The 25,005-nt window shown below is 39.3% G+C and overlaps 3 protein-coding genes across 3 annotated transcripts; all 3 read right to left on the reverse strand.

The window, feature by feature from the left end:
• Window positions 1-6,914: 6,914 nt before the first annotated feature.
• On the reverse strand, window positions 6,915-8,657 carry LOC120044480 (interferon a3-like). Its single transcript, XM_038989135.1, has 5 exons — window positions 8,523-8,657; window positions 8,240-8,314; window positions 7,963-8,112; window positions 7,225-7,317; window positions 6,915-7,010 (listed from the first exon to the last, which is right to left on the reverse strand). The coding sequence occupies exons 1-5, from the start codon at window positions 8,655-8,657 to the stop codon at window positions 6,915-6,917; spliced, it is 549 nt and encodes a 182-aa protein (XP_038845063.1).
• Window positions 8,658-16,508: 7,851 nt separating this feature from the next.
• On the reverse strand, window positions 16,509-17,482 carry LOC120044481 (interferon beta-like). Its single transcript, XM_038989136.1, has 5 exons — window positions 17,357-17,482; window positions 17,171-17,257; window positions 16,897-17,046; window positions 16,719-16,811; window positions 16,509-16,616 (listed from the first exon to the last, which is right to left on the reverse strand). Exons 1-5 carry the CDS (start codon window positions 17,480-17,482, stop codon window positions 16,509-16,511), a joined length of 564 nt encoding a protein of 187 aa, XP_038845064.1.
• A 6,297-nt stretch (window positions 17,483-23,779) lies between these two features.
• Window positions 23,780-24,767, reverse strand: LOC120044482 (interferon beta-like). Its single transcript, XM_038989137.1, has 5 exons — window positions 24,642-24,767; window positions 24,459-24,545; window positions 24,181-24,330; window positions 23,992-24,084; window positions 23,780-23,887 (listed from the first exon to the last, which is right to left on the reverse strand). Exons 1-5 carry the CDS (start codon window positions 24,765-24,767, stop codon window positions 23,780-23,782), a joined length of 564 nt encoding a protein of 187 aa, XP_038845065.1.
• Between the last annotated feature and the right edge of the window lie 238 nt (window positions 24,768-25,005).

The following is a 25,005-nucleotide window of genomic DNA, read 5'->3' on the forward strand; positions in this document are numbered from 1 at the left end:
AAGCAGTTATTCAGCAGGAAATTATTATTTTTTATTTTACCTTTATTTAACTAGACAAGTCAGTTAAGAACAAATTCTTATTTACAATGACGGCCTAGGAACAGTGGGTTAAACTGCCTTGTTCGGGGGCAGAACGACAGATGTGTACCTTGTCAACTCGGGGATTCGCTCTAGCAACCTTTCGGTTACTGGCCCAACAATCTAACCACTAGGCTACCTGCCACCCCATATTCAATATTGAATACAAAAAACTAAGAAAGCAGTAACCTATTTTGAGAGTATAGTGCGGATAGTATTGGCTTAACTTTATATTATCTCTCATGGTGTTTATTCTTATTACATTGATTCGGTAAATTCCAAGGGGATCTTTTTACAGTTTGTTCATTTCTGGTTAATAAAATAGTATTTGTCCTAGATTAGCCTTTATTAGGCGCTTACCAAGACGACGAAAATGATGACGATTATGTGTGAGTTTGGCCTAATGTGAATGAGCAGAAAAGTCACATTGATATATAGACTCATAGAATAATTCTGATGATGACGTTAACCCTCCTGTTGTATTCGTTTCATGTGAACTAATTCTGTCTTTCCGGTCCAAAATGACTTCCCCATTATAGCTGATTATAAATCCATAATACATATATTATCACCTAATGTTGTGTTATATCTTTTTATCAACTTAAGTTCTTGTGAACATTACAAGTTTTTAACTTCTATTTGCTATTTATGTCCTGAAGGCCTCATTGACCTGAGCTCATACAACTCGTTTTTTAGTAAATTAAAGCATAATGTATGGATTATTTTGACTATAACAAATACTCAGATTAAACCTATTGTGCTCTTTATCACAGACTACTTTGTGTCAAAGTTTAACAAGGACTCTCTCCTCCTTACCAGTGTCATGATCAAAGATATGATTAAGAGCCTCACATACAGTATCTCGTTTGGTCATTGTGCTGCCACAGAACGAATTGTGAGCAAGGCCTCAAAAAAGCTTTATATACCAGAGCTGCGAGAAAAGTGCTATATATTATTGAAGCAATGTTGCGATTGTTTGAGACTGCCAACAGGTGTGGTTCCCGTGGGGGAAAGATTCTATTGGGGAAAGGTTCCGGTGGGGGTTGCCATGGAAGCAAAGAAGGGGAGAGAGGTGTGTCTGTTGTGTGCTCAAACACACATGCATGTGGAGGTCTGGGAGAGGAAGTTTGTCTATCTGATGAATGGGCATGTGCCTGAACTCAATTTTATACACTAATTGTAGTCTCACCCATTCATTTCTAATGACCGGTCAATTTTGACCGGGAAGATCGCAAGTGTACAAAAGTTCAATAAAACACCCCAATGTTATGAAAATCATCCAAATGTATTTTGTGTGTTCAGATGCCTTGTGTGGACAAAGTCACGGAACCGTATGACAATCCGATTAAATGAACTACATTTTTCCAAGAGAAAACTTGTAAATCGGTCCAATTCGACCGGAACACAGCAGGAGGGGTAATTGGAGATGTCAGGTTAGTGATTATGCAGTTTCTATATTTAGCATTTATATTATGTCACTTTGTAACAATAAACTGATCATGGCATTGATTGAACAACATTGTATGCCTATCAACAAATGAATGATTATTTTCAAACGTGAGATGAATTTCACTGTATTTGTCCGGTCAATGAATTACAAATGGTTTAAATGGGTCAGCAGGTTTATTTTGGTAGCCTACAGTCAGCCGTGTTATGAAATATACATGTTACATCTGATCATGTGTGGTGCATAGACTCTAGTAGAATCTGTAGATCCTTCTATTTCCACACGGTTTCATTTCGAACATCCTCCCAAGTACAAAAGCTGTTGTCCTGAAACTACAAAACCCCACAGTAAATTGAAATGAGTAAATGGAAGAACGAAAAAGTGAATCAAATTAAACCATTCAATATATGGTGTTATTTTAACCTTTTGCTTTAGAAGTTGCTTCATTTAGCTGAAGCAATGTTTTCTAGAACGACGTAGTGTCTTCATGAACAGGTGTCCAATGGTATAATTTTAATCTGCATTTAACTGTGTGAAACTATTTAATGTGATAAGTGGTATTATCATATCAGGGAAGACATTTCAATTTGTAGGCAAAAAAGAATCATAATCACGCATTCAGATAAATTGGTTGTCTGTCGGAAAATTATATTTCTAAAGTAATCTAGGGGACTTTTGTTCCATGACAGAGTGTAAGGGTAGTAACTAGCGGCCGAGAAGTCAGACGCAGGAGAGAAATAACTGTGTTTCCAACGGCGCAATTTATTTACAAAAACCCACCGGAAAACATAATTATAAATATCCATGTGTAACATAACCCGCCTCAAACCAGTACAGACGTACACACACTTACAATAAACAATCACCACCGACAAGGACATGAGTGGAACAGAGGGTTAAATACACAACATGTAATTGGTGGGATTGGAATCAGGTGTGATGAAAGACAAGACAAAACCAATGGAAAATGAAAAATGGATCAGCGATGGCTAGAAGGTCGGTGACGTCGCCCGCCGAACACCGCCCGAACAATAAGAGGGAACAACTTCGGCGGAAGTCGTGACACAGAGGCTGGAGAGGTTTAGCAAATATCGTTCTCACTTGACCTAAAATGATATATGCAGTCAAAACCATCTCTCTCTGTTGGGAAAAATAAATGGATGTAAATTAGTGTGCTATAAAATCATTCCATTGAAGAAAATTATTTGGCTACTGTTTGTCTTCGATTAACAAATTCATGTTGAATTCGATGTTCAAGTTCTCTTGCAAGCACTGAACCGGAAAACGACCACCGTAGGTATTTAAAACATGATATGGTCAGCTAAGATGTCAATTGTGCCCAGATTTAGAAATTAGGCTGCGTCTCGTGCTCGAACACAATCATCAATGGTTTATGTCAGCCGAGTTTGATGCGGTGCTTATTTGGGATTTTGAGACGAGCATCGTTCCATGTGCATCCCATCGTTGGATACACCGGACATATGCTAAATGAAAAACTCCACCACGTCAAACTGGTTATCACGAGTGTCGGCTAAACAACAAAATCTCACGAAGTATTCGAAAAATCGGTCTGGAAATCTGAGACAAGCATCAATATGTAGCCTATAGGAAGGCATCCCAAAATTCCTGACAGCCAACCGAGATGAGACAACCAAGTAGCCTAGCTGCGTGATTCACCATAAATAAGCCTTATGATGAGACTGTAAAGAAGGTTGGTTTCATAAGTTAACCCGGTGTATCGAAACCTTTCCTTGTTGCCTACAAACGTCAGTGGTGATCTTCAATTTAAAAAATATACTCAACTCAACCAAAAGAACATATGATGATCCACTCTAGACAAGTTTCTCTCGGGGGAAATTGCATTTATTGAGTTTACACATTGCGTTCATTAACAGTTTCATGTGCCAAGTCATTGGATGATTATTATTATATATATTTTTTTTTACATATACACAAAACATACTTAAAACCATTTAGATACAGCACATATGAGTATTATACCATATAAAGTAAACACACATACTCACCATTCAAGATGTTATGGCAAATAACCTCACACCATTAAATAATTGGATATATATATCTACAATATCTCTATTCTATCCAGGAATTCCAAGTCTTAGTCATAACATGCAGCCTTTCCAACAAGTCAGTTCGTCAAATTTCTGTCCTTCTAGAGCTGCCACGGTAAACTACAAGTGCGTTTATTGTGAACGTGAACCGTCGAAGGGAAATAATGGCTCAGCCGCGAAGTGGTTGGCCACACAAGCAACAGAACCGGACCACTGAGTGCTGAAGCGTGTAGTGCGTAAAAAATCGTCTCTCCTCGGTTGCAACACTCACTACCGAGTTCCAAACTACTCTGGAAGCAATGTCAGCACAAGAATAAAAAAAATAAAAAAAATGTTCTTTGAGGGCTTCATGAAATAGGTTTCCATGGGACAAGCCTTGCCCAAACCGGCTGCGCGAGTGCACCATCGTGCGCTATCGTGCATAAATTTATTTTGCCCCCCCACACCAAACACGATCACAACACGCAGGTTAAAATATCAAAACAAACTCTGAACCAATGACATTCATTTGGGGACAGGTCGAAAAGCATTAAACATGTATGGTAATTTAGCTAGTTAGCTTGCACTTGCTAGCTAACGCTAATTTGTCCTATTTAGCTAGCTTGCTGTTGCTAGCTAATTTGTCCTGGGATATAAACATTGAGTTGTTATTTTAACTGAAATGCACAAGGATCTCTACTCCGACAATTAATCCACACATAAACCGGCCAGCCGAATCGTTTCTAGTCATCTATCCTCCTTCCAGGCTTTTTCATCGTTTAAATTATATGGTGATCGCATCTCAACTTTCATTGTATTACCACGCCTGCCGGCAAAACAGTTCGTCTTTCTATCACCCACGTGGGTATAACCAATGAGGAGATGTCACGTGGGTACCTGCTTCTATAAACCAATGAGAAGATGGCACGTGGGCACCTGCTTCTATAAACCAATGAGGAGATGGGAGAGGCAGGACTTGCAGCGCGATCTGCGTCAGAAATAGGAATGAGTTCTATTTTAGCCCTTGGCATCCAGGCGCTCGTTGGCGCGCTAGCAGTGTGGGTGCAATAATTGAATAACATGGATTTCTAAATTTATTTTGCGATGCTCGCGCACGCGACGTGTCCGGTCTGGTCAGCATGTGAGGTCACCATGCGCAATGCCAAGCGTCAGCTTGAGTGGTGTCAAGCTCGCTGCAATTGGACTCTGGAGCAGTGGAAACATGTTTTCTGTGGTGATGAATCATGCTTCACCATCTGGCAGTCCAACGGACAAATCTGAGATTGGTGGACACCAGAAGAATGTTACCTGCCCGATTGCATAGTGCCAACTGTAAAGTTTGGTGAAGGAGGAATAGTGGTCTGGGGCTGTTTTTCATGGTTCGGGGTAGGCCCCTTAGCTCAAGTGAAGGGAAATCTTCACACTACAGTATACAATGACATTCTAGACAATTTTGTGCTTCCAACTTTGAGGCAACAGTTTGGGGAAGGCCCTTTCCTGTTTCAGCCTGACAATGCCCCAGTGCACCAAGCAAGGTCCATACAGAAATGGTTTGTCGAGATTGGTGTGCAAGAACTTGTCTGGCTTGCACGGAGCCCTGATATCAACCCCATTGAACACGTTTGGGATGAAACGGAACACCGACTGCGAGCCAGGCCTAATCGCCCAACATCAGTGCCCGACCTCACTAATGCTCTTTTGGCTGAATGGAAGCAACTCCCCGCAGCAATGTTTGATGAAACATCTAGTAGAAAGCATTCCCAGAAGAGTAGAGGCTACTATAGCAGCAATGGGAGGAATGAGATGTTCGATGAGCAGGTGTCCACATACTTTTGGTCACGTGGTGTATACATTTAAAGTAGAAAATCATGTGACTGACGATCAGCAACGAGTTTAATCTGCATCCCCTCAGATGGTTAGATAAAACCACTCTCATTGGTTTTAGACAAGAACGAAATTTGGACAAATTATACAAATTACATTGTATTCACAAGTCGGGGAAAGTACTGCTAAGGACCCCAAAGTCAAGCTTAAATGAATGTATGTTTATTCACGCCAGCGGAGAGATTACAGACAAACTGCGCTTCATGTGGAAGTTAGTCAGAAACTCTGACGAGGTATTTCACCCTCAGCGTATTTATACTATCGCTTCGGGTTACACAAAGATAACCAAGTGTCTCATTTCTCAGCAAAGCGTTTGCTCCCAGAGACCGGCTGCAGAGGAGGACAACACCTGGCAACCACAGTCTGGGTGTTCAGACAATATTTTCCCTCCCGCTGAGCCGAACTTTTGAGATCAATCCTCAGACACCCGGTCTGTCTACAACAGGCGCATTTCTAAGTATTAAGATGTCTCGTCCTAAGATCAGGAGGATGGGAGCGTCTGTGTCCACAGCTGGAATTTTGGCTGCTACTGTTTGCAAATGGGGATGATGATACGCAATGTCAGAGGAGGGAATTTCCATCCTATCGTCTGGCATCATGCCATTCCAGGTGATTACCTCATGAAGCTGGTTGATTAACAATATTTGGTTGTTATCACGTTTGTTTTTTTATGTAAAAATATATATGGGACAAAAAATAGACAGTTGCTCATCAAGCATTGCTCAAATAACTTTCAAAAGATTGTTCCAAAGTTTGACCCCGAAAAAGTTTGTTCCAATGAATGAAGTCGTACAAAAATGAGTGTCTTTTCCTACGTATTAAGTAGCAAAAAATGCGTATCTTTTCACACAAAAACGCACAAAAGTGCTTGAAATAGGCAAAAAACTTTTCGTACATATTTGCACGAATTGAGTGTGAGACTGTGTTGCAACACAACAAACCAACGTGACAACGTGTTTTACACCATTGGTTGAAACAATGCAAATATTAACAACCTCTGTATATCTTCAAAATGTAGATAAAACTAGAATTGTGATTTCATGGATAATCCTTCCTTGCATCCATAGTTCTGTGACAGTGGTTCTTTTTTTCAACCCCATCTCTCAGCTATTTACAAAAATAGTGGTTGAGTGTGCTTTGGTTTTGTTTGGATTGCAGAGTTCACCTTTAGAAAGTCAGTCTATAAAAAAATGAATTAATTATATAAGTGAATGAAAACAATATGAGAATAGTTGTATGAATTTTTATTAAATTGTATTATAAATAAAACACGAATAAATAAATACATAGTGTACACATAAATATCAGTCTACCAATATATATAAATAAATAAATCAGTCATTCAGTCAATCTAGCAGCCGGCCAGTCAGTCAGTCAGTATATATATCAGCCATCAATCTGTTAGCCAGCCTGAGGAATATGTCACGTCTCCAATGATGATTCTGTGGTTCTCCTCACGGCTTGACTCTGCTGTCAATGAATTTCTTGAACTGCACCAAGTTTTCGCGAATCTCCTTTCGCACAATCTCCCATGCGCATGCGCTGTGTTCCTGGAGAGGGTACAAGATATACATTTTATTTAAGTCAACTCAACCACTGCAGGTGTTGTTGCTCCAACGCATCCATCGACATAAAAACGGCACTGGGCAATTCCAAGTTTCATATGTGAGTTGTGGCATTGAAATGCGTCCTATTTGTGGTGATCTAGAACTTTTGCTCAGATTAATTTAGCCTCTATTTGAGGACATTTGAAATTGGACCCACCTTGTCTTTCAAGACGGTGTTCAGCTTGTTGAAATATGTTTTCAGAGTAACCGACCCTCCATCTCCAGAGGATTTCCAAACACCACCTACGACCTGGAGACAATATAAAATGCTGGTGAGTGCATTAATTCTGAGACGGTTATGAAAATATATAAAAAAATATTTGTAGTGTATAAATTATGTAAATACCAATGCCCACGATTGTCTGCCCCCAAAATACACTGAGTGTACACAACATTAGGATCACCTTCCTAACATTGAGTTGCACCCCGTTCGACCCTCAGAACAGACTAAATTCGTCAGGGCATGTGTTCCACAGCGATAGTGGCCCATGTTGACTCCAATACTTCCCACAGTTGTGTCATGTTGGCTGGATGTCCTTTGGGTGGTGAACCATTCTTCATACACAAAGGAAACTTTTGCGCATGAGAAAGCCAGCGGCGTTGCAGTTCTTGACACATTCAAACTGGTGCGCCTGGCACCTACTAGCATACTCCCGTGAAAGACACTTACATATTTTGTCTTGCCCATTCACACTGAATGGCACAAGTACACAATCCTAGTCTCAAATGTCTGAAGGCTTCCTCCACACCAATAGGAGTGGATCTAACAAGTGAGGGATCATTGCTTTCACCTGGATTCAGCTGGCCAGTCTATGTCATGGAAAGAGCCGGTCTTCCTAATGTTTTGTACACTCAGCGTATAACCCATAGACTACACAAGAGGGATCATACTTACACATAACTCTAAGTTTTGAACTTGACGATATATGACGTTTTGGAACAGTTTAAGTTTTTTTTTGTTCCACGTGACAGACGTCAGACTGTTGTTATATAATTGGTCCACATATCGCATAGCCTCTAATGCAACCACAGAGACGTCCTCACCCTGGATAAAATAAAACAGGGTTTTAGGCATTGGGTGTCTAAAGAAGTGGTTTTAAACTTCCAATTTACTATACTGTACTTTAATTATACTGTACTTTAGTTTATCAAAATACTGAAGTGTATCCTACCTCTGTGTTCTTGTAAACATCCTCTGGAAACAGTTCGACGTTTTCTTCTGCACACTTAAGTGGAAAGAGTCCACCCTGAAATAGAATTCATATCAATATCAAGAAGTAAACTATATTGTGATAGTAACCTTAAATGAAACAATGTTGTTCAAACGTGAAAGCATTGCTTAACAATAAAATGTGCTTTAATGCAAAATAGAAATTTGAATATCATTGCGAATTTTGCGCATCAATTTGTGCACACCAAATAGCGTAGCGGACTGGTGCAGTTTAGATTCCTCACCATAACTGAGAGCAGGTCTATGCTCACGTCGTTCAGCTTCCCCAACCTAAACTGCGTCCAGTTGCAAGGTGTTGATGCTGCTGTGCCTTGGCAGAACAGAGTCAGGCAAATGCTTAACCATTTCAATACAGCCATGTTTCTTTTATAAGAAGTTGAATGGAACAGCTATTAAACACGAATAAAGACGGATTATCTTAATCTTGATTGATATGATACCTAGACTGTTGAAGTTGCCCATTTTATATAAGACAAGTATCGCTACGTAAAGGTGTCAAAATCCCTTTGTGGTGAAGAAGGGTTTCGTAGTTCAGGCTTTCGCTTCCCTTTATAAGCCCCAATTTTCAGCGGGTGATTATTAATTATGCTTTTGTAAAACTAATCAGAAAGTGTTTGCCTATCAAGTTAGCAGTTTTCATATGTAGAGAATTGCATTGGAGCAATGCATTTCATGCTAACATATTCAGCAGGTGTTAAAATGTAGGACATACTGAATATTAAAAACTAAGAAAACAATGGCTGATTTTCATTTCTATAATACAATGGTACAGGGATCTCTCCTATGAAGTGAGGCCATGTTTAGTATAAATATGCTGTAGTTTTTAGAAAGGTTTTTTGATAGGAGTAATACTGAGATCAATTTTTGTTGTCGCAGGTTGTCGACTCTCTTTGAATCAGGTAGTGCCGTCTGAAGCATTACTGTTCAGTGTTAATATTGCAAATCTTTGAAATAAAAACACGTTTTATTAAAATCCATTCAGTCTTTCATGCATTTATCTGTTTATAGACAATATGCAGTTCAAAACAGCAGCATAGTGGAGTCTATGCACTACAAATGAGCAGATGTAATATATTTATTTTAAACACGACTGTAGGCTGCCAAATAAACCTGTTGACACATTTAACAACATTTATAATTAACTGACTGCACAAATACAGTGGAATTCATCTCAAGTTTGAATATAATCATTAATTTGTTGATTGGCCAACAATCATGAATAATCAATGCCATGATCAGATAGTTCATTGTTACAAGGTAAACTAATATAAAGACTTAACATAAAAACTGCATAATCAGAAACCTACACCTCAAATTAACGTCATCATCGTCATATGATTCTATATCGAATGGGATTTTCATGGTACATTTTTTTTGTTGGAAAAATAGACCTATAACCATCATTAGCGTCATCATCATTCACATTCAGTAAAATTCACACATCATCGTCAAGGCTAATTTAGGGCATGTACTCTTTTTTTAAACAAAAATTAACAAACTTTAAAAAGACCCCTTGGAATTTACCGAATCAATTTAATAAGAATGAAGCGCATAAGAGAAAAGGAAAAGTAATTCCCCTGCATGCTGGCAATACCACCGCAATACCACCGCACTATACTCTCGATTTTAGAGGCGGCGGCTTCAGTCTTCATTCAACACTACCAGTCACTCTATTAATGCATGGATGACTGAATATGTAAATGAATACAAACAATACGATAATTGATGCATGTTTTTTTCATTTAATTTTAATATAAATAAATACATTGCCTTCACATGTACATAAATCAGTCAGTCAGTAAATATATCATCCGTCAATCTATTAGCCAGCCTCAGGTACATGTCACATGTCTCCAATGATGATTATGTGGTTTGTCCAACAGACTGCTTCTTCCTCACTGCTGGACTCTGCAGTCGATTTCGTCACCACTTGACTCTGCTGTCGTGGAATTTTTAAAACTGCACCAGTTTGAAGCGAACCTAAACCCCCACGATCTCACATGCGCATGCGCTGTGTTCCTGGAGCTCATACAATACATTCATGTTTAAGTCAAATCAACCACAGCAGGTGCAGCGCCAACGCATCCGTCGACTTAAACGGCGTTTGGAAGTTCCATGTTTCACATGTGAGTTGTGGAAGCAATATTCATCCGATTTGTGGTGATCTAGAATTTTTCCTGTGATTAATTTAGCCTCTTTTCGAGGACATTTAATATTGGACCCACCTTCTGTTTCAAGACGGTGTTCAGCTTGTCGAAATATGTTTTCATGACATGTTACCAGAAGTAACTGACCCTCCATCTCCAGAGGATGCTCCAACACCACACCCGACCTGGAGACAATATAAAATGGTGGTCAGTGAATTAGTTACGTATTAGGTAAAGTTCTGAAAACATGATACCATTTTTTGTTGTTGATTAAATCACAAATTAAATACCTATGCCAATTATTGTCTGCCCGCCAAATATAGCTTAGGCTACACCATGAGGGATCATACTTACCCATCCCTCTAATTTCTTAACTTATCTAGGTAATCTATTTTTGAACAAGTTCAGTGTTTCCTTGTTCCACGTGACAGGAATCAGGCCATTAAATAATTGAGCCATATATCCCAAAGCCTCTAATGCAACCACAGAGATGTCCTCGCCCTGTATAAAAGAAAACAGGGTTTTAGACATTAGGGTGTCTCATACATTTCATGGTTAAACTTCCAATTTATCATTTTGAAATTGTAAAAAATCATATACTATAGTTTAGGCTATCAAAATATTGCTATATGATACCGAAGTGTATCCTGCCTGTGTGTTCTTGTAAACATGCGCTGGAAACATGCGCTCGACTTCTTTTAGACACAGAACTGGAAATTGTCCACTCTGAAATAAAGTCATATCAATGTCAAAAAGTGAACTGTGTTGGAATAGTAACCTTACATTAAACGTTGTGGTACAGATAGTGAAAGCATTGGTTACATTAAATGTGTTATAATGACATATAATAAATGTAGGCCTAATAATGAGATGTATTGAGCATCAAATTGTGTTCACCAAAGAGCGGACTGGTGCAAATTTTTGCGGATTGGTGAATAAACTGCGTCTACCTGCACCGATCGGAGTCAGCTGTGCCTCGGCAGAACAGAGTCAGGTAAATACTCAACTATTTCAATAAAGACATGTTTCTTTTGATGTCATTTAAGTGTAACAGACTTTCGAAATGATTAACAACCGATTATCTTAATCTTGATTCGATATGAATCCTACATTGCTGAAGTTGTCCATCTTCTATAATAATGATGAAGTTGTCCATCTTCTATAATAATGATGAAGTTGTCCATCTTCTATAATAATGATGAAGTTGTCCATCTTCTATAATAATGATGAAGTTGTCCATCTTCTATAATAATGATGAAGTTGTCCATCTTCTATAATAAGGATAATGAGTAGTACTTGACCTCAGAAAATGAATAAATCCCCTGTAAGAGACTGAGGTTTACAAACCCAGATGCTATTTCCTGACCTTGTGAAAGTTTTTAACCTCAATCATAACCCAAACTTTTAGCATGTGAATTAATGAGTCAAATGAGCTGCGCTAACTTAGACTTAAAAATGAATTTAAATGTTACTCCTGCAATAGCGTAAGACTATTTCCTTAAATGTAATAGTTAATTGTTAATCAAAACTGACATTTAATACCATAACTTTTCTTTAGTGATTAGCAATATTCTGCCAAATGTTGACATTCTGCCCTAATTCAGAGTGTCAGACCCGTCCAACTTGTCATATTCTAGGATGTAGTTCTCAGACAGATCTACCATAGCATTTATGGCCCCTTCATGAACTTCCACAGTAATAATCCCCTGTGAATCAGATGAGATATTTCTGTTTTAGCCAGCGGTGCTTAAAAATCAGACCTATGATAATGTAGGTGTATATGGTGAATCAGAACACTTAAAATCTTGACACCTGTGGATTAACCATGATGTTTTGATATAGGTCTGTTTCAATCTCAAGTCAGTGAATCATATACTATAAAATATGATTCACCTCCATTTTTCTATTTCAGGTGCAGGGTGTCATTCTGTTTACCCATCTGGCTCCATTAGACATAAATCCTCTGATTCTCACTGAGCTCAACTGGCCCTCAGTCAAACCTCACCATTTAGACATGATCAGACTACACCTGGCTGTAACCTGACATGAACCCCACAGCAATAGGCTACATACATGTACAGTGCCTTCAGAAAGTATTCACACCTCTTTTACTTTATCCACATTTTGCTGTGTTACAGCCCGAATTGTTAAAATGTAGATGTTTTGTCACTGGCCTACACACAATACCCCATAATGTCAAAGTGTAATGATGTTTTTCAATTTTTTTTACAAATTAATAAAAAATGAAAAGCTAGAATGTCTGGTACTGTTAAAATAGCGCCGACAAATAGGGCTGCCGTGCTTCTAGCTCTTAGGAAACTTTGCAGTATTCTTTTTTTTTTATATGTTATTTCTTACGTTATTAGCCAAGGAATCTTTTGGTGTTATTACATACCACCGGGAAGAACATTTGGATATCAGGGCGACGGTAACTCACCAGCATTACCAGCATTACGACCAGGAATATGACTTTACCGAATCGGATCCTTTGTTCATACCCCCCATGGCAATTGAACTGATTCCGAACGCTCTTTCAAAACACCACCGGAGGCGAGCACACCACCCACTGCTTCAGAGTATATTACTCACTAATGTTCAGTCTCTGGATAATAAAGTTGACTAGATCAGGCCGAGGATTTACTTCCAGAGAGACACCGGGGATTGTAAAATACTCTTTCACGGGACTGGGATATGTTCCGGGTAGCCTCCGAGAACAATATAGACGAATGCACTGATACGGTGACTGAGTTTATCAGGAAGTGTATAGGAGATGTTGTACCACTGTGACTAATTAAACCTACTCTAACCAGAAACCGTGGCTAGATGGCAGCATTCGCGCAAAACTGAAAGCACGAACCATCGCATTTAACCATGGCAAGGTGACTGGGAATATGGCCGAATACAAACAGTGTAGTTATTCCCTCCGTAAGGCATTCAAACAGGCAAAACGTCAGAATAGAGACAAAGTGGAGTTGCAATTCAACGGCTCAGACACGAGATGTATGTGGCAGGGTCTACAGGCAATCACGAACTACAAAGGGAAAATCAGCCACGTAGCGGACACCGACAAGCTAAACACCTTCGCCCCCGCTTTGAGGATAACACAGTGCCACCGACACGGCCACTACCAAGGACTGTGGGCTCTCCTTCTCCATGGTCGACGTGAGTAAGACATGTAAGCATGTTAACCCTTGCAAGGCTGCCGTCCAGGACGGCATCCCTAGCCGCGTCCACAGAGCATGCGCAGACCAGCTGGCTGGAGTTTTCACAGACATATTCAATCTCTCCCTATCCCAGTCTGTTGTCCCCACAAGCTTCAAGATGCCCACCATTGTTCCTGTACTCAAGAAAGCAAAGGTAACTGAACTAAATGGCTATTGCCCTGTAGCACTCACTTCTGTCATCATGAAGTGCTTTGAGAGACTATTCAAGGATCATATCACCTTCACCTTACCTGACACCCTAGACCCACTTCAATTTGCTTACTACCCCAATAGATCCACAGACGATGCAATCGCCATCACACTGTACATTGTCCTATCCCATCTGGACAAGAGGAATGCCTATGTAAGAATGCGTTTCATTGACTATTGAAGAAGGTTAAACCAAGGCCTTATACCTTTTAAAGCATTTCCTTTCCAATACTAATGTATGTTTGATAATTATATAGACCTGATTGAAGAAATTGACCAACACTATAGCTCAGCATTCAACACCATAGTACCCTCCAAGCTCATCATTAAGCTCGATGCCCTGGGTTGAACCTCATCCTGTGCAACTGGGTCCTGTACTTGCTGACGGGCCGCCCCCAGGGGGTGATGGTAGGAAACAACACCTCCACTTTGCTGATCCTCAACACTGGGGCTCCACAAGGATGCGTGCTCAGCACCTTCCTGTACTCCCTGTTCACCCATGACTGCGTGGCCACACATGTTTCCAACCCGTTTATCAAGTTTGAAGACGACACAACAGTAGTAGGCCTGATTACCAACAATGACGAGACAGCCTACAGGGAGGAGGTGAGGGCCCTGGGAGTGTAGTGCCAGGAAAATAACCTCTCACCCAACCTCAACAAAACAAAGGAGATGATCATGTACTTCAGGAGACAGCAGAGGGAGCACCCCCCTATCCACATCGACAGGACCACAGTGGAAAAGGTGGAAAGCTTCAAGTTCCTCTGCGTACACATTACTGACAAACTGAAATGGTCCACCCGCACAGACAGTGTGGTGAAGAAGGTGCAACATCGCCTCTTCAACCTCAGGAGGCTGAAGAAATGTGGCTTGGCACCTAAAACCCTGACAAACTTTAACAGATGCACAATTGAGAGCATCCTGTCGTGCTATATCACCGCCTGATACGGCAACTGCACCGCCTGCAACCGCAGGGCTCTCCAGAGGGTGGTGAGGTCTGCCCAACCCATCACCGGGGTTAAACTACATGCCCTCCAGTACACCTACAGCACCTGATATTACAGAAAGGCCAGTACAGGTGCATCAAAGCTGGGACCGAGAGATAGAAGCTGTTTTTCAATCTCAAGGCCGTCAGACTGTTAAATAGCCATCATTAGCACATTAGAGGCTGCTGCCCTATAAACATAGACTTGAAATCACTGGCCACTTTAATAATGGAACACTAGTCACTTTAATAATGTTTACATATTTTGCATTACCCATCTCATTTGTATGTCCTGTATTCTACCCTATTCTACTGTATTTTAGTCTATTTAGTTTAGTCTGACATTGCTCGTCCAAATATTTATATATTCTTAATTCCTTTACTTTAGATTGTGTGTTGTTCGATATTACTTGTTAGATATTACTGTTAGATATCACTGCACTGTTGGAGCTAGAAACACAAGCATTTCACTACACCCACAATATCATCTGCTAAACACGTGTGACAAATACATTTTTATTTTATTTGAGTCAATAAGTATTCAACCCCTTTGTTGTGGCAAGACTAAATAAGTTCAGGAGTAAAAATATGCTTAACATAAGTTGCATCACTCTGTATTTCATTTTTAAAGAAATTTGCACAAAAATCTAAAAACTGATTTTCACTTTGTCATTATGGGGTATTTTTGTGTAGATAGATGAGGGAAACAATTATAGTATATAATCAATTTTGAATTCAGGTTGTAACACAGCAAAACATGGAATATGTCAAGGGGTATGAACCCTTTTTGACGGCACTAAGGAAATAAATTCAAACTGAAAGTGGAAAAGGAAACAGTAGGGAAAACTGCTTTACCTCACCGCTTGTGAATCCACTATGCGTCTGTTCTGTCTATTTGGCGAATATTGTTCTGATTACGTTATTGTGGAATGCATTTTCATGGCGGGGGTTGAAACAGAATTCGTAAGAGCTCAAAGTACTGTGTTCTAACAGGCGAGCCCTGCTGAAACCCGTTTACTTATCCTCATTGAAGACAGTCATTTAATATAGCTTAACTACATTTTGAGAAGTTACATCTGACTTGTTTTTAGGGCTTTCCTTTATCGATTATTAGGCTATAGGCCAGCCGTCCACTCCCGAATAGCGCAGCAGTTTAGGGCACTGCATCTCATTGCTAGAGGTGTCAATACAGACCCTGGTTCAATTCTAGGCTGTATCACTACTGGCCATTGATTGGGAGTCCCATAGGGCGGCGCACAATTGGCCGAGCGTCGTCCGGGTTAGAGTTTGGCCGGGGTCAGCCGTCATTGTAAATAAGAATTTGTTCTAAACTGGCAGTGCCTAGTTAAATAAAAATAAATGTAAAAAATTGTCCTGAGCATGTTTAACTCAAATCTGAACTTTCACACACTGACAGACAGTGCATCACGATGCTACAGAATGAGCACACAGAGTAGCAATATTTAAAAGTATTAAAAAATGTGTATTTACTTGACAGCAACAGTATGCACGATTTTCAAATAAATATGTAAATAAATATATAACCTTGATAGATAAAATCATTAATGCCTTATATTGCAGTTTGACATTACACATTACATAATTGTAGAATGGTAGACTATCAAAATCAAGTACAGTATGTAAATCAGTTCGGCAAGTTCAAATTCATGTTCTGTTGGCCCACAGAAGGCTATCAGAGTTGTGTTCCAGAATGAACTGTAGTGTGTACAGGAGCTCTTTTCGAACCACTTCCCAGGCGCAGTAACTGAAATTCTGTGAAAATAAAAATGAACTGTTCGGGAAATGTAGGCTAATATTCATAGAGATATTATCAAAACAGTGATTTTCATTATAATGTATTTGCTTGTACCCTACTTTTTCTTTAAGGACAGCTGCGATGTTCCCAAAATATGTCTTCAGCACCTTTGCCCTGACTAGATAATCACATGTATCCACGCTCCCCATCATCTGACACAAGAAGAAATGAATTCAAATGTCAACATACCACATTTAAACAGTTAAGCTATCTGTATTGGCATAGGTAGGTACTCACACATTTGCTCTCTTCAATCTGGCGGTATACAATATTCTGAAAATTCTCCAACTTCTGTTGGTCCCACTTAGTAGGCATGTCGTCAGCTCCAAACAATGTGTCGATGTTCTTCAATGTCTCATAAATAGCCTTAGCACCACTGCTGCTCAACTGAAATGGAAAACAACAAAAATTTCTAAAAACATCAATGGCAGTTTTCTACTTTCTAATCCTAACATTTGCGAATACTATTTCATGCTGTAAAGAACACTTGGATATGCGCCCATGCACTTACCAGTGGCGCGCCGGAGGTTGTGAAAGCAGTGGCTGGGAATGCCATGAAGACATTCTCCTGCAGACACTCCAGAGGAAAATTACCCCCCTGAAAGAAATAGAAAACACTGAAGTCAGGTTGAGCTATTCAGTTAATAAACATAGTTGGATAATACATCTCAAGTCAAAAGTAATTTAAAAAATGTACCATGTCTCTCAGTAGGTTGTGGGTTACTCGCACCAGCTGTCCTTGTAGCTGACAAGGCATGGGCATGGAGCAAACTTGCGCAAGGCAGAGGAAAGTGCTCATCCAAGTGATAGTCTGAAGTGCCATTCTTGGGGTAGCTAGATGACCTGTAACAGAGTATCATTGTTAGTTGAATATAATCCTGAAAATGATTCATTCGTTGAAACCTGAAGCAATGATCAAATGATATATTGACTCACCTGTTGCCAGGACAGTACACATTTCCTCCAGAGTCAGAATTTGTTTTCTGATCCCATATCTGCGGCTTAACTTAAATTGTGAGAATTTAAAGGATGAACAAAAAGTGAAAGGGGGTCTCACTAGGTGTATAAAATGAATGAATTTGAGAAAGTTTGGCCTAGTGAAAACCGCAATAGGACTACCGGATTTCCCTTTTCGTATCCTCCACTTCTCTCTCATCATGTGCCTAATGTGTCCTCAGTAGGCTAGGTCTAAACAATGTAAGTCACCTGGCTTTGCGAAGGCTCAAACATTGCTAAAACATAGAGAGAGAGAGAATATCGACCCTGAACTATACAATCTAAAAAGAAAAGGTTCCTTGAGTATCCTTTAGGGGTTCTTCAGATTGAAACTGTGGTGAAACTCCTATAAAAATGGTTCTTCAAAGAAACCCTTATAATGGATCCTCAAAGAACCTTTTGAACAACCTTTTGGGGTTAATTTAACTACCCCCCCCCCCCCCCAATTATTATTAATACAAATTATAATTTGCATAACAATAACAACAATTACACCATATTTTAGTTCTCTTTGTTTATTATGATTTTAGAGGCAAAGCAGAATACAAAAATCTAAATATGAGGTCATCTCCCAGCAGGACCACAAGTCCAATGGGTGTGTCCTCTGACGTGTTGATGTTCTCCGTATCCATAGCCAGAATGATTTTGCATGGTGATCGAACAGGTTTCCCGTTTTATTCATCAGAGGTATAGGGAGGGTGAAGTCCGTGAATCCACAAAACAGTAGATATGCAGATGATTAACAGAACGTGCACACGACAGAATTCATACCTTGGTTTTTGTGATGAAAATGAATGAGGGGGTAAAAAACGTTGGCAATGGTTTTCATAAACATACCTTTGGGATATTCATTGAAGAGGTAGAGGGGGAGGATGGTCAATGTGATTACCTTGTATGCCTCCTCGTTTGTATACCTGCAGACATAAACCCAAAAGTGAGCAGTTCAGTCATCTGAACCCAATACAGCTAGCCTTCAACATATTCTTATAGCCTACATAGTCTTACCTCTTTGTTGATTGATATCCATTGAATTGTGTCCATTTTATTTATTTTTTATTAAAGATTTGCACAAAAATTCAAAGATAGATGGTGTCATCATAAAACAAAATCAATTTAGATCAAACAAGGGACAAACCTTACCTTAAATGAGGAGATCTTTACATGTTTCAATTAAGCGTCTGCACCTGCTGTCCTTTCCAATTCAAATCCAAATGTTTCAGTTGGGCAGTTAGCTTCCTCCTATAGGGTTCTTGGAAGAACTTTTTGGGGGTCATTTTCAGTGCCAATAATCCGTAAGCTTATTCTAAGAACTTTGAGGTTCTGAGAAAGAACCCTTGTTGAACCCTTAATTTTTAGAGTGTACAATGAATGCTGTAGACCTCTATATGTCTTTATCATCTAAATAATCCGTTAACATAAAAATGCTAATATCTTGTCATTACTTATCTGATTAAACCAATTTGCCAATGTGTTGTGATAACCTTAGCGTAGGTTTGTCAGAAAATGACGTCAAATATTTCAAACGGCCTAATAGACATACTACAATATGCGATCCTCCTGGACATGCTACGTTAAAGGGACCATCTGCGGTTGGTACTTACAATTTGGGACTTTTAAATGAATTATATATAGCTATTGATTCTTGAAGAATAGACATATATATATATAACTTATAAACGCCTCATAGTTCAACTGTCGCACCCCATCAGAACCCAAATTCTAAGCTTTATTTACTCCGTTGTTTGTAAATAATTTAGCTAATTGTAAGCAAATACTTTAAATCCTCAAAATGTGGTTAAAACTGTAGTCTCATTTTGATTTCATTGATGGTCCGACACTTGCATCCTGATCTCTCTATGAATTTGACAGTTGCTACTTTTCTTCAACCCCATCCCTTTGCTATTTACCAAAACAGTGGCGGGGTAAGGCTTAGTTGTTGTTTGATTTGCAGGTTTCCCCTTCTAAAAAAGTACGACTATAAACAAATGAATGCATGAAAGAATGACTCAATGAATACAGTTGAAGTCGGAAGTTTACATAAACTTAGGTTGGAATCATTAAAACTCGTTTTTCAACCACTCCACAAATTTCTTGTTAACAAACTATAGTTTTGGCAGGTCGGTTAGGTCATCTACTTTGTGCATGACACAAGTCATTTTTCCAACAGTTGTTTACAGTCAGATTATTTCACTTATAATTCACTGTATCACAATTCCAGTGGGTCAGAAGTTTATTTACACTAAGTTGACTGTGCCTTTAAACAACTTGGAAAATTCAAGAAAATTATGTCATGGCTTTAGAAGCTTCTGATAGGCTAATTGACATAATTTGAGTCAATTGGAGGTGTACCTGTGGATGTATTTCAAGGCCTACCTTCAAACTCAGTGCCTCTGTGCTTGACATCATGGGTAAATCTGCCAAGACCTCTGAAAACAATTGTAGACCTCCACAAGTCTGGTTCATCCTTTGGAGCAATTTCCAAATACCTGAAGGTACCACGTTCATCTGTACAAACAATAGTACGCAAGTATAATCACCATGGGACCACGCAGCCGTCATACCACTCAGGAAGGAGACGTGTTCTGTCTCCTAGAGATGAAAGTACTTTGGTGCGAAAAGTGCAAATCAATCCCAGAAAAACAGCAAAGGACCTTGTGAAGATGCTGGAGGAAACAGGTACAAAAGTATCTATATCCACAGTAAACGAGTCCTATATCGACATAACCTGAAAGGCCGCTCGGCAAGGAAAAAGCCACTGGTACAAAACTGCTATAAAAAAGCCAGATTACGGTTTGCAACTGCACACGGGGACAAAGATCGTACTTTTTGGAGAAATGTCCTCTGGTCTGATGAAACAAAAATAGGACAGTTTGGCCATAATGACCATCGTTATGTTTGGAGGAAAAGGGGGAGGCTTGCCAGCCGAAGAACACCATTCCAACTGTGAGACACGGGGGTGGCAGCATCATTTTGTGGGAGTGCTTTGCTGCAGGAGGGACTGGTGCACTTCACAAAATAGATGGCATCATGAGGCAGGAAAATGATGTGGATATATTGAAGCAGCATCTCAAGACGTCAGTCAGGAAGATAAAGCTTGGTCGCAATTGGGTCTTCCAAATGGACAATGACCCCAAGCATACTTCCAAAGTTGTGGCAAAATGGCTTAAGAACAACAAAGTTTAGGTAGTGGAGTGGCCATCACAAAGCCCTGACCTCAATCCAATAGAAGATTTGTGGGCAGAACTGAAAAAGTGTGTGCGAGCAAGGAGGCCTACAAAACTGACTCAGTTACACCAGCTCTATCAAGATGAATGGGCCAAAATTCACCAAACTTATAGTGGGAATCTTGTGGAAGGCTACCCAAAACGTTTGACCCAAGTTAAACAATTGAAAGGCAATGCTACCAAATACTAATTGAGTGTATGTAAACTTCTGGCCCACTTGAAATGTGATGAAAGAAGTAATAGCTAAAATAAATACTTCTCTCTACTATTATTATGACATTTCACATTCTTAAAATAAAGTGGTGATCCCAACTGACCTAACACAGGGAATTTTTACTCTGATTAAATGTCAGGAATTGTGAAAAACTGAGTTTAAATGTATTTGGATAAGGTGTATGTAAACACCGACTTCAACTGTATATGCATATGAAAACAAGATTCATGTCACGCCCTGACCGTAGAGAGCTTTTTATGTCACTATTTTGGTTTGGTCAGGGTGTGATTTGGGTGGGCATTCTATGTTCCTTTTTCTATGTTTTGTATTTTTTTGTGTTTGGCCGGGTGTGGTTCTCAATCAGAGGCAGCTGTCTATCGTTGTCTCTGATTGAGAACCATACTTAGGTAGCTTTTCCCCACCGATGCTTTGTTCCGATTATTCTTCATGCAACGATGACCGTGACAATTCATGTATTTTTTATTCAATGTTATTGTGAATAAATAAAATAATATCAGTCAACCAGTATCTCTCTCTCTCTGTGAGATGATGATTTACATTTTTGTCATTTAGCAGACGCTCTTAGCCAGAGCGACTTACAGTGGTGAGTGCATACAGTTTTACTATGTTTTTACTGGTCCCCCGTGGAAGTTGAACCCACAGCATTGGCATTGGAAGCACCATGCTCTACCAGCTGAGCCACAGAACTTAATATGATCACTTTATGTTTGCATCTTCTGCATCCCATTCATGTCTATACAGTTGAATTAAACCGTTGATAATAACTGATGATTTAATAGAAATTAACCATTTTATGAGATCTGTATCTGAATAATCAGGCTAACATTAACATTTGAATAGTTTGTCGTTGGGAGAGACTCGCAGGCCTATATGAATGAACCAATTTGCCAATGTGTTGTGATAACATAATCGTAGGTTTATTAGAAAATGACCTTAATCATAATTCCTTATAAAGGAATAAATACATAGCCTTCACATATAAATATCAGTCAACCCATGTTTATAAATAAATAATTCAGTCAGTAAAAAGATAAGCTATCAATCAATTAGCCAGTCTCAGAAACATGTCACATGTCTCCAATGATGATTATGTGGTTCTCCAAAAGACCGCTTCTTCCTCACGTCTTGACTCTGCTGTCGAGAAATTTATTGAACTGCACCAGGTTGTCGGGAACCTCCACTCGCGTGATCTCCCATACACATGCGCTGTGTTCCTGGATAGCATACAATGTGTATGTATATACATTTTTTCAGTCACCTCAATCACAGCAGGTGCTGCGTCAACGCATCCTACGACAGCACAACGGCGCTTGGAAGTTCCCAGTTTCCTGTGTGATTTGTGGCAGCGAAATGCATCCTATTTGTGGTGATGTAGAACTTTTGCTCAGACTAATTTAGCCTCTATTCGAGGGCATTTGATATTGGACCCACCCAGTGGCGACCGGTTATCAGTGCAGGTGGGGAAGAACTCCATCTGTTTTGAGCCCCATCTGTTTTAACTACAACAGCAAAAAAAGTTTTTAAAAATGTAACCTTTTTTGGTTGTTGCCTGTTTTGCATGTTATTTTGGCATTAATACGTGTCACATATCAGTTTGTAAACGATATAAAAAATAAGTAATTATTGAGTTAATAAAGCTGCATACAAACATGGTCTCTTTTTTTGCTTTCTTGAGTAAGGCAGCTCCAAAATGCAGGTGTTTCAGCCTAGCTCAGTGCGTTCTGTGGTGGTGGGGCAGTCAGCGGAAAATACAGAGCTGTAAATAAGAATTTGTTATAAATTGACTTGCCTAGTTAAATAAAGGTTAAATATCTATATATAATAATATTTTTTAAAAGACAATAGCTGTAGGATCAACAGAGGCATTCGGGGCAGTAAGAGGGACAGAAATTCGGTTACTTACATTTTGTCTTTCAACGCCCCTGGGATAATGTACATTTGGTGAAGAATTATGACAACTAAGCGAAACAATGGTGGGGATTAAATGAGCTGGGCTAGCTTTAGTGAATTCACACTGCACCTGTTATTCGGCTCTATTCGGCTAATATTGTTCCGATTACGTTATTGACTGTGGAAAGCAATTTCATAGAGGGGGTTGGAACCAAAGAATTGGGAATTATAATAATGTAATAGGATGTCCATGGTCGGAACGGAAATCGTATTGGAGCGCAGAGTACAACAAAACAGGCCCGCCCTGTCCAGTGCTAAAACACACTTAATTGACAAAAAGCTTTTGAATAATAACTACATTTTGAGAAGATACAGTTGACTTGTTTTTATGGCTTTCCTTAATGGATTAGTAGGCTATAGGACTAATTGTACTGACATCCATATGACCTGAGCATGTTTAATACAAATATGAATGTTCACACATCGACAGACTGGGCTACAGAATGAGCACACAAATTAACAATATTTAAAAGTATATAAATGTTTATTAACTTAACATTTAACGAGGAGCAACAATGGGCACGCTTTTCAAATAGATAAATAAATACATCCATGAATAGGCATACATAAATAAATAACCTTGATAAATAAATAAATACATGAATAATACTGCTGTTTGACATTGCACATTATATGATTGTAGAACAGTAGGCTTTTAAAATCAAGCACAATTGTAAAACACAATTGTAAAAAAGTGCAAGTTCAAAGTTCAAATTCATGTTCTGTTGGCCCACAGAAGGCTATCAGAGTTGTGTTCCAGAATGAACTGTAGTGTGTACAGGAGCTCTTTTCGAACCACTTCCCAGGCGCAGTAACTGAAATTCTGTGAAAATAAAAATAAACTGTTAGGGCAATGTAGGGTAATATTGTCCAATGTACAGATATTATCAAAACAATGTGTCTATTTGTGTTTAAGCTATAGTCTACCTTTTCTTTTAGTACTGCTGCAATGTTCCCAAAGTACGTATTCAGTCCTTCTGCCCTGATGAGATAATCACTTGTATCCACACTGACCATCATCTGCCAGAAAGAAAAAGGCAGGCGATGAATAATAATAAAAATGCCACAATACCACAATTAAACAGTTAAGCTATCTGTGTTGGCATAGTAACTCACACATTTGCTCTCTTCAATCTGGCGGTATACAATATTCTGAAAATTCTCCAACTTCTGTTGGTCCCACTTAGTAGGCAGGTCGTCAGCTCCAAACAATGTGTCGATGTTCTTTAATGTCTCATAAATAGCCTTAGCACCACTGCTGCTCAACTGAAACGGACAACAACAATTTCAAATAACATAAATGGTAGTATAAAGTGTTCTACTTTCTAATCCTAACGGTTGCAAATACTCGTTCATGCTGTAAAGAACACTTGGATGTACTCGCTTGCCTTTACCTGTGGGGCGCCGGAGATTGCAAATGCGGTGGCTGGGAATGCCATGAAGACATTCTCCTGCAGACACTCCAGAGGAAAATGTCCCCCCTGAAAGAAAGAGAAAACACAGCATTCACGTTGAGCTATTCAGTTAAACATAGTTGGATAATACTTCTCAAGACAAAAGCAATATAAAAAATGTACCATGTCTCTCAGTAGGTTGTGGGTTATTCGCACCAGCTGTCCTTGTAGCTGGCAAGGCATGGGCATGGAGCAAACTTGCGCAAGGCAGAGGAAGGCGCTCATCCAAGTGATAGTCTGAAGTGCCATTCTTATTGTAGTTAGATGATCTCCAGCAGAAGATAATTGATAGTTGAATATAATCCTGAAAATAATTCATTAATTGAATCCTGAAGCAATTATCAAATGATAGCATGTTGCAACTCACCTGTTGCCAGTATGCTGCAAATTTCCTCCATTCAGAATGTGGTTTGTGTTCTGATCCCATATCTGCGGATTCATTTAAATAGTGATGGTTGAAAGGATGTACAAAAAGTGAAAGGGTGTC

Source organism: Salvelinus namaycush, chromosome 3 (genome assembly GCF_016432855.1).
Source record: "Salvelinus namaycush isolate Seneca chromosome 3, SaNama_1.0, whole genome shotgun sequence".
Lineage (NCBI taxonomy): Eukaryota > Metazoa > Chordata > Actinopteri > Salmoniformes > Salmonidae > Salvelinus > Salvelinus namaycush.

Excerpts from the sequence above, each read along its gene's own strand:
- LOC120044482 (XM_038989137.1), bottom strand. The coding sequence starts at position 24,767 with ATGGCACTTCAGACTATCACTTGGATGAGCGCCTTCCTCTGCCTTGCG. Across the intron at positions 24,331-24,458 it reads CAATCTCCGGCGCCCCACAG|TTGAGCAGCAGTGGTGCTAA; the intron begins GTAAAGGCAAGC and ends TGTCCGTTTCAG. Across the intron at positions 24,085-24,180 it reads AGATTGAAGAGAGCAAATGT|ATGATGGTCAGTGTGGATAC; the intron begins GTGAGTTACTAT and ends TCTTTCTGGCAG.
- LOC120044481 (XM_038989136.1), bottom strand. The coding sequence starts at position 17,482 with ATGGCACTTCAGACTATCACTTGGATGAGCACTTTCCTCTGCCTTGCG. Across the intron at positions 17,047-17,170 it reads CAACCTCCGGCGCGCCACTG|TTGAGCAGCAGTGGTGCTAA; the intron begins GTAAGTGCATGG and ends TTTCCATTTCAG. Across the intron at positions 16,617-16,718 it reads CAGCTGTCCTTAAAGAAAAA|AATTTCAGTTACTGCGCCTG; the intron begins GTAGGGTACAAG and ends TTATTTTCACAG.
- LOC120044480 (XM_038989135.1), bottom strand. The coding sequence starts at position 8,657 with ATGGCTGTATTGAAATGGTTAAGCATTTGCCTGACTCTGTTCTGCCAA. Across the intron at positions 8,113-8,239 it reads ATGTTTACAAGAACACAGAG|GGTGAGGACGTCTCTGTGGT; the intron begins GTAGGATACACT and ends TATTTTATCCAG. Across the intron at positions 7,011-7,224 it reads ACACCGTCTTGAAAGACAAG|GAACACAGCGCATGCGCATG; the intron begins GTGGGTCCAATT and ends TACCCTCTCCAG.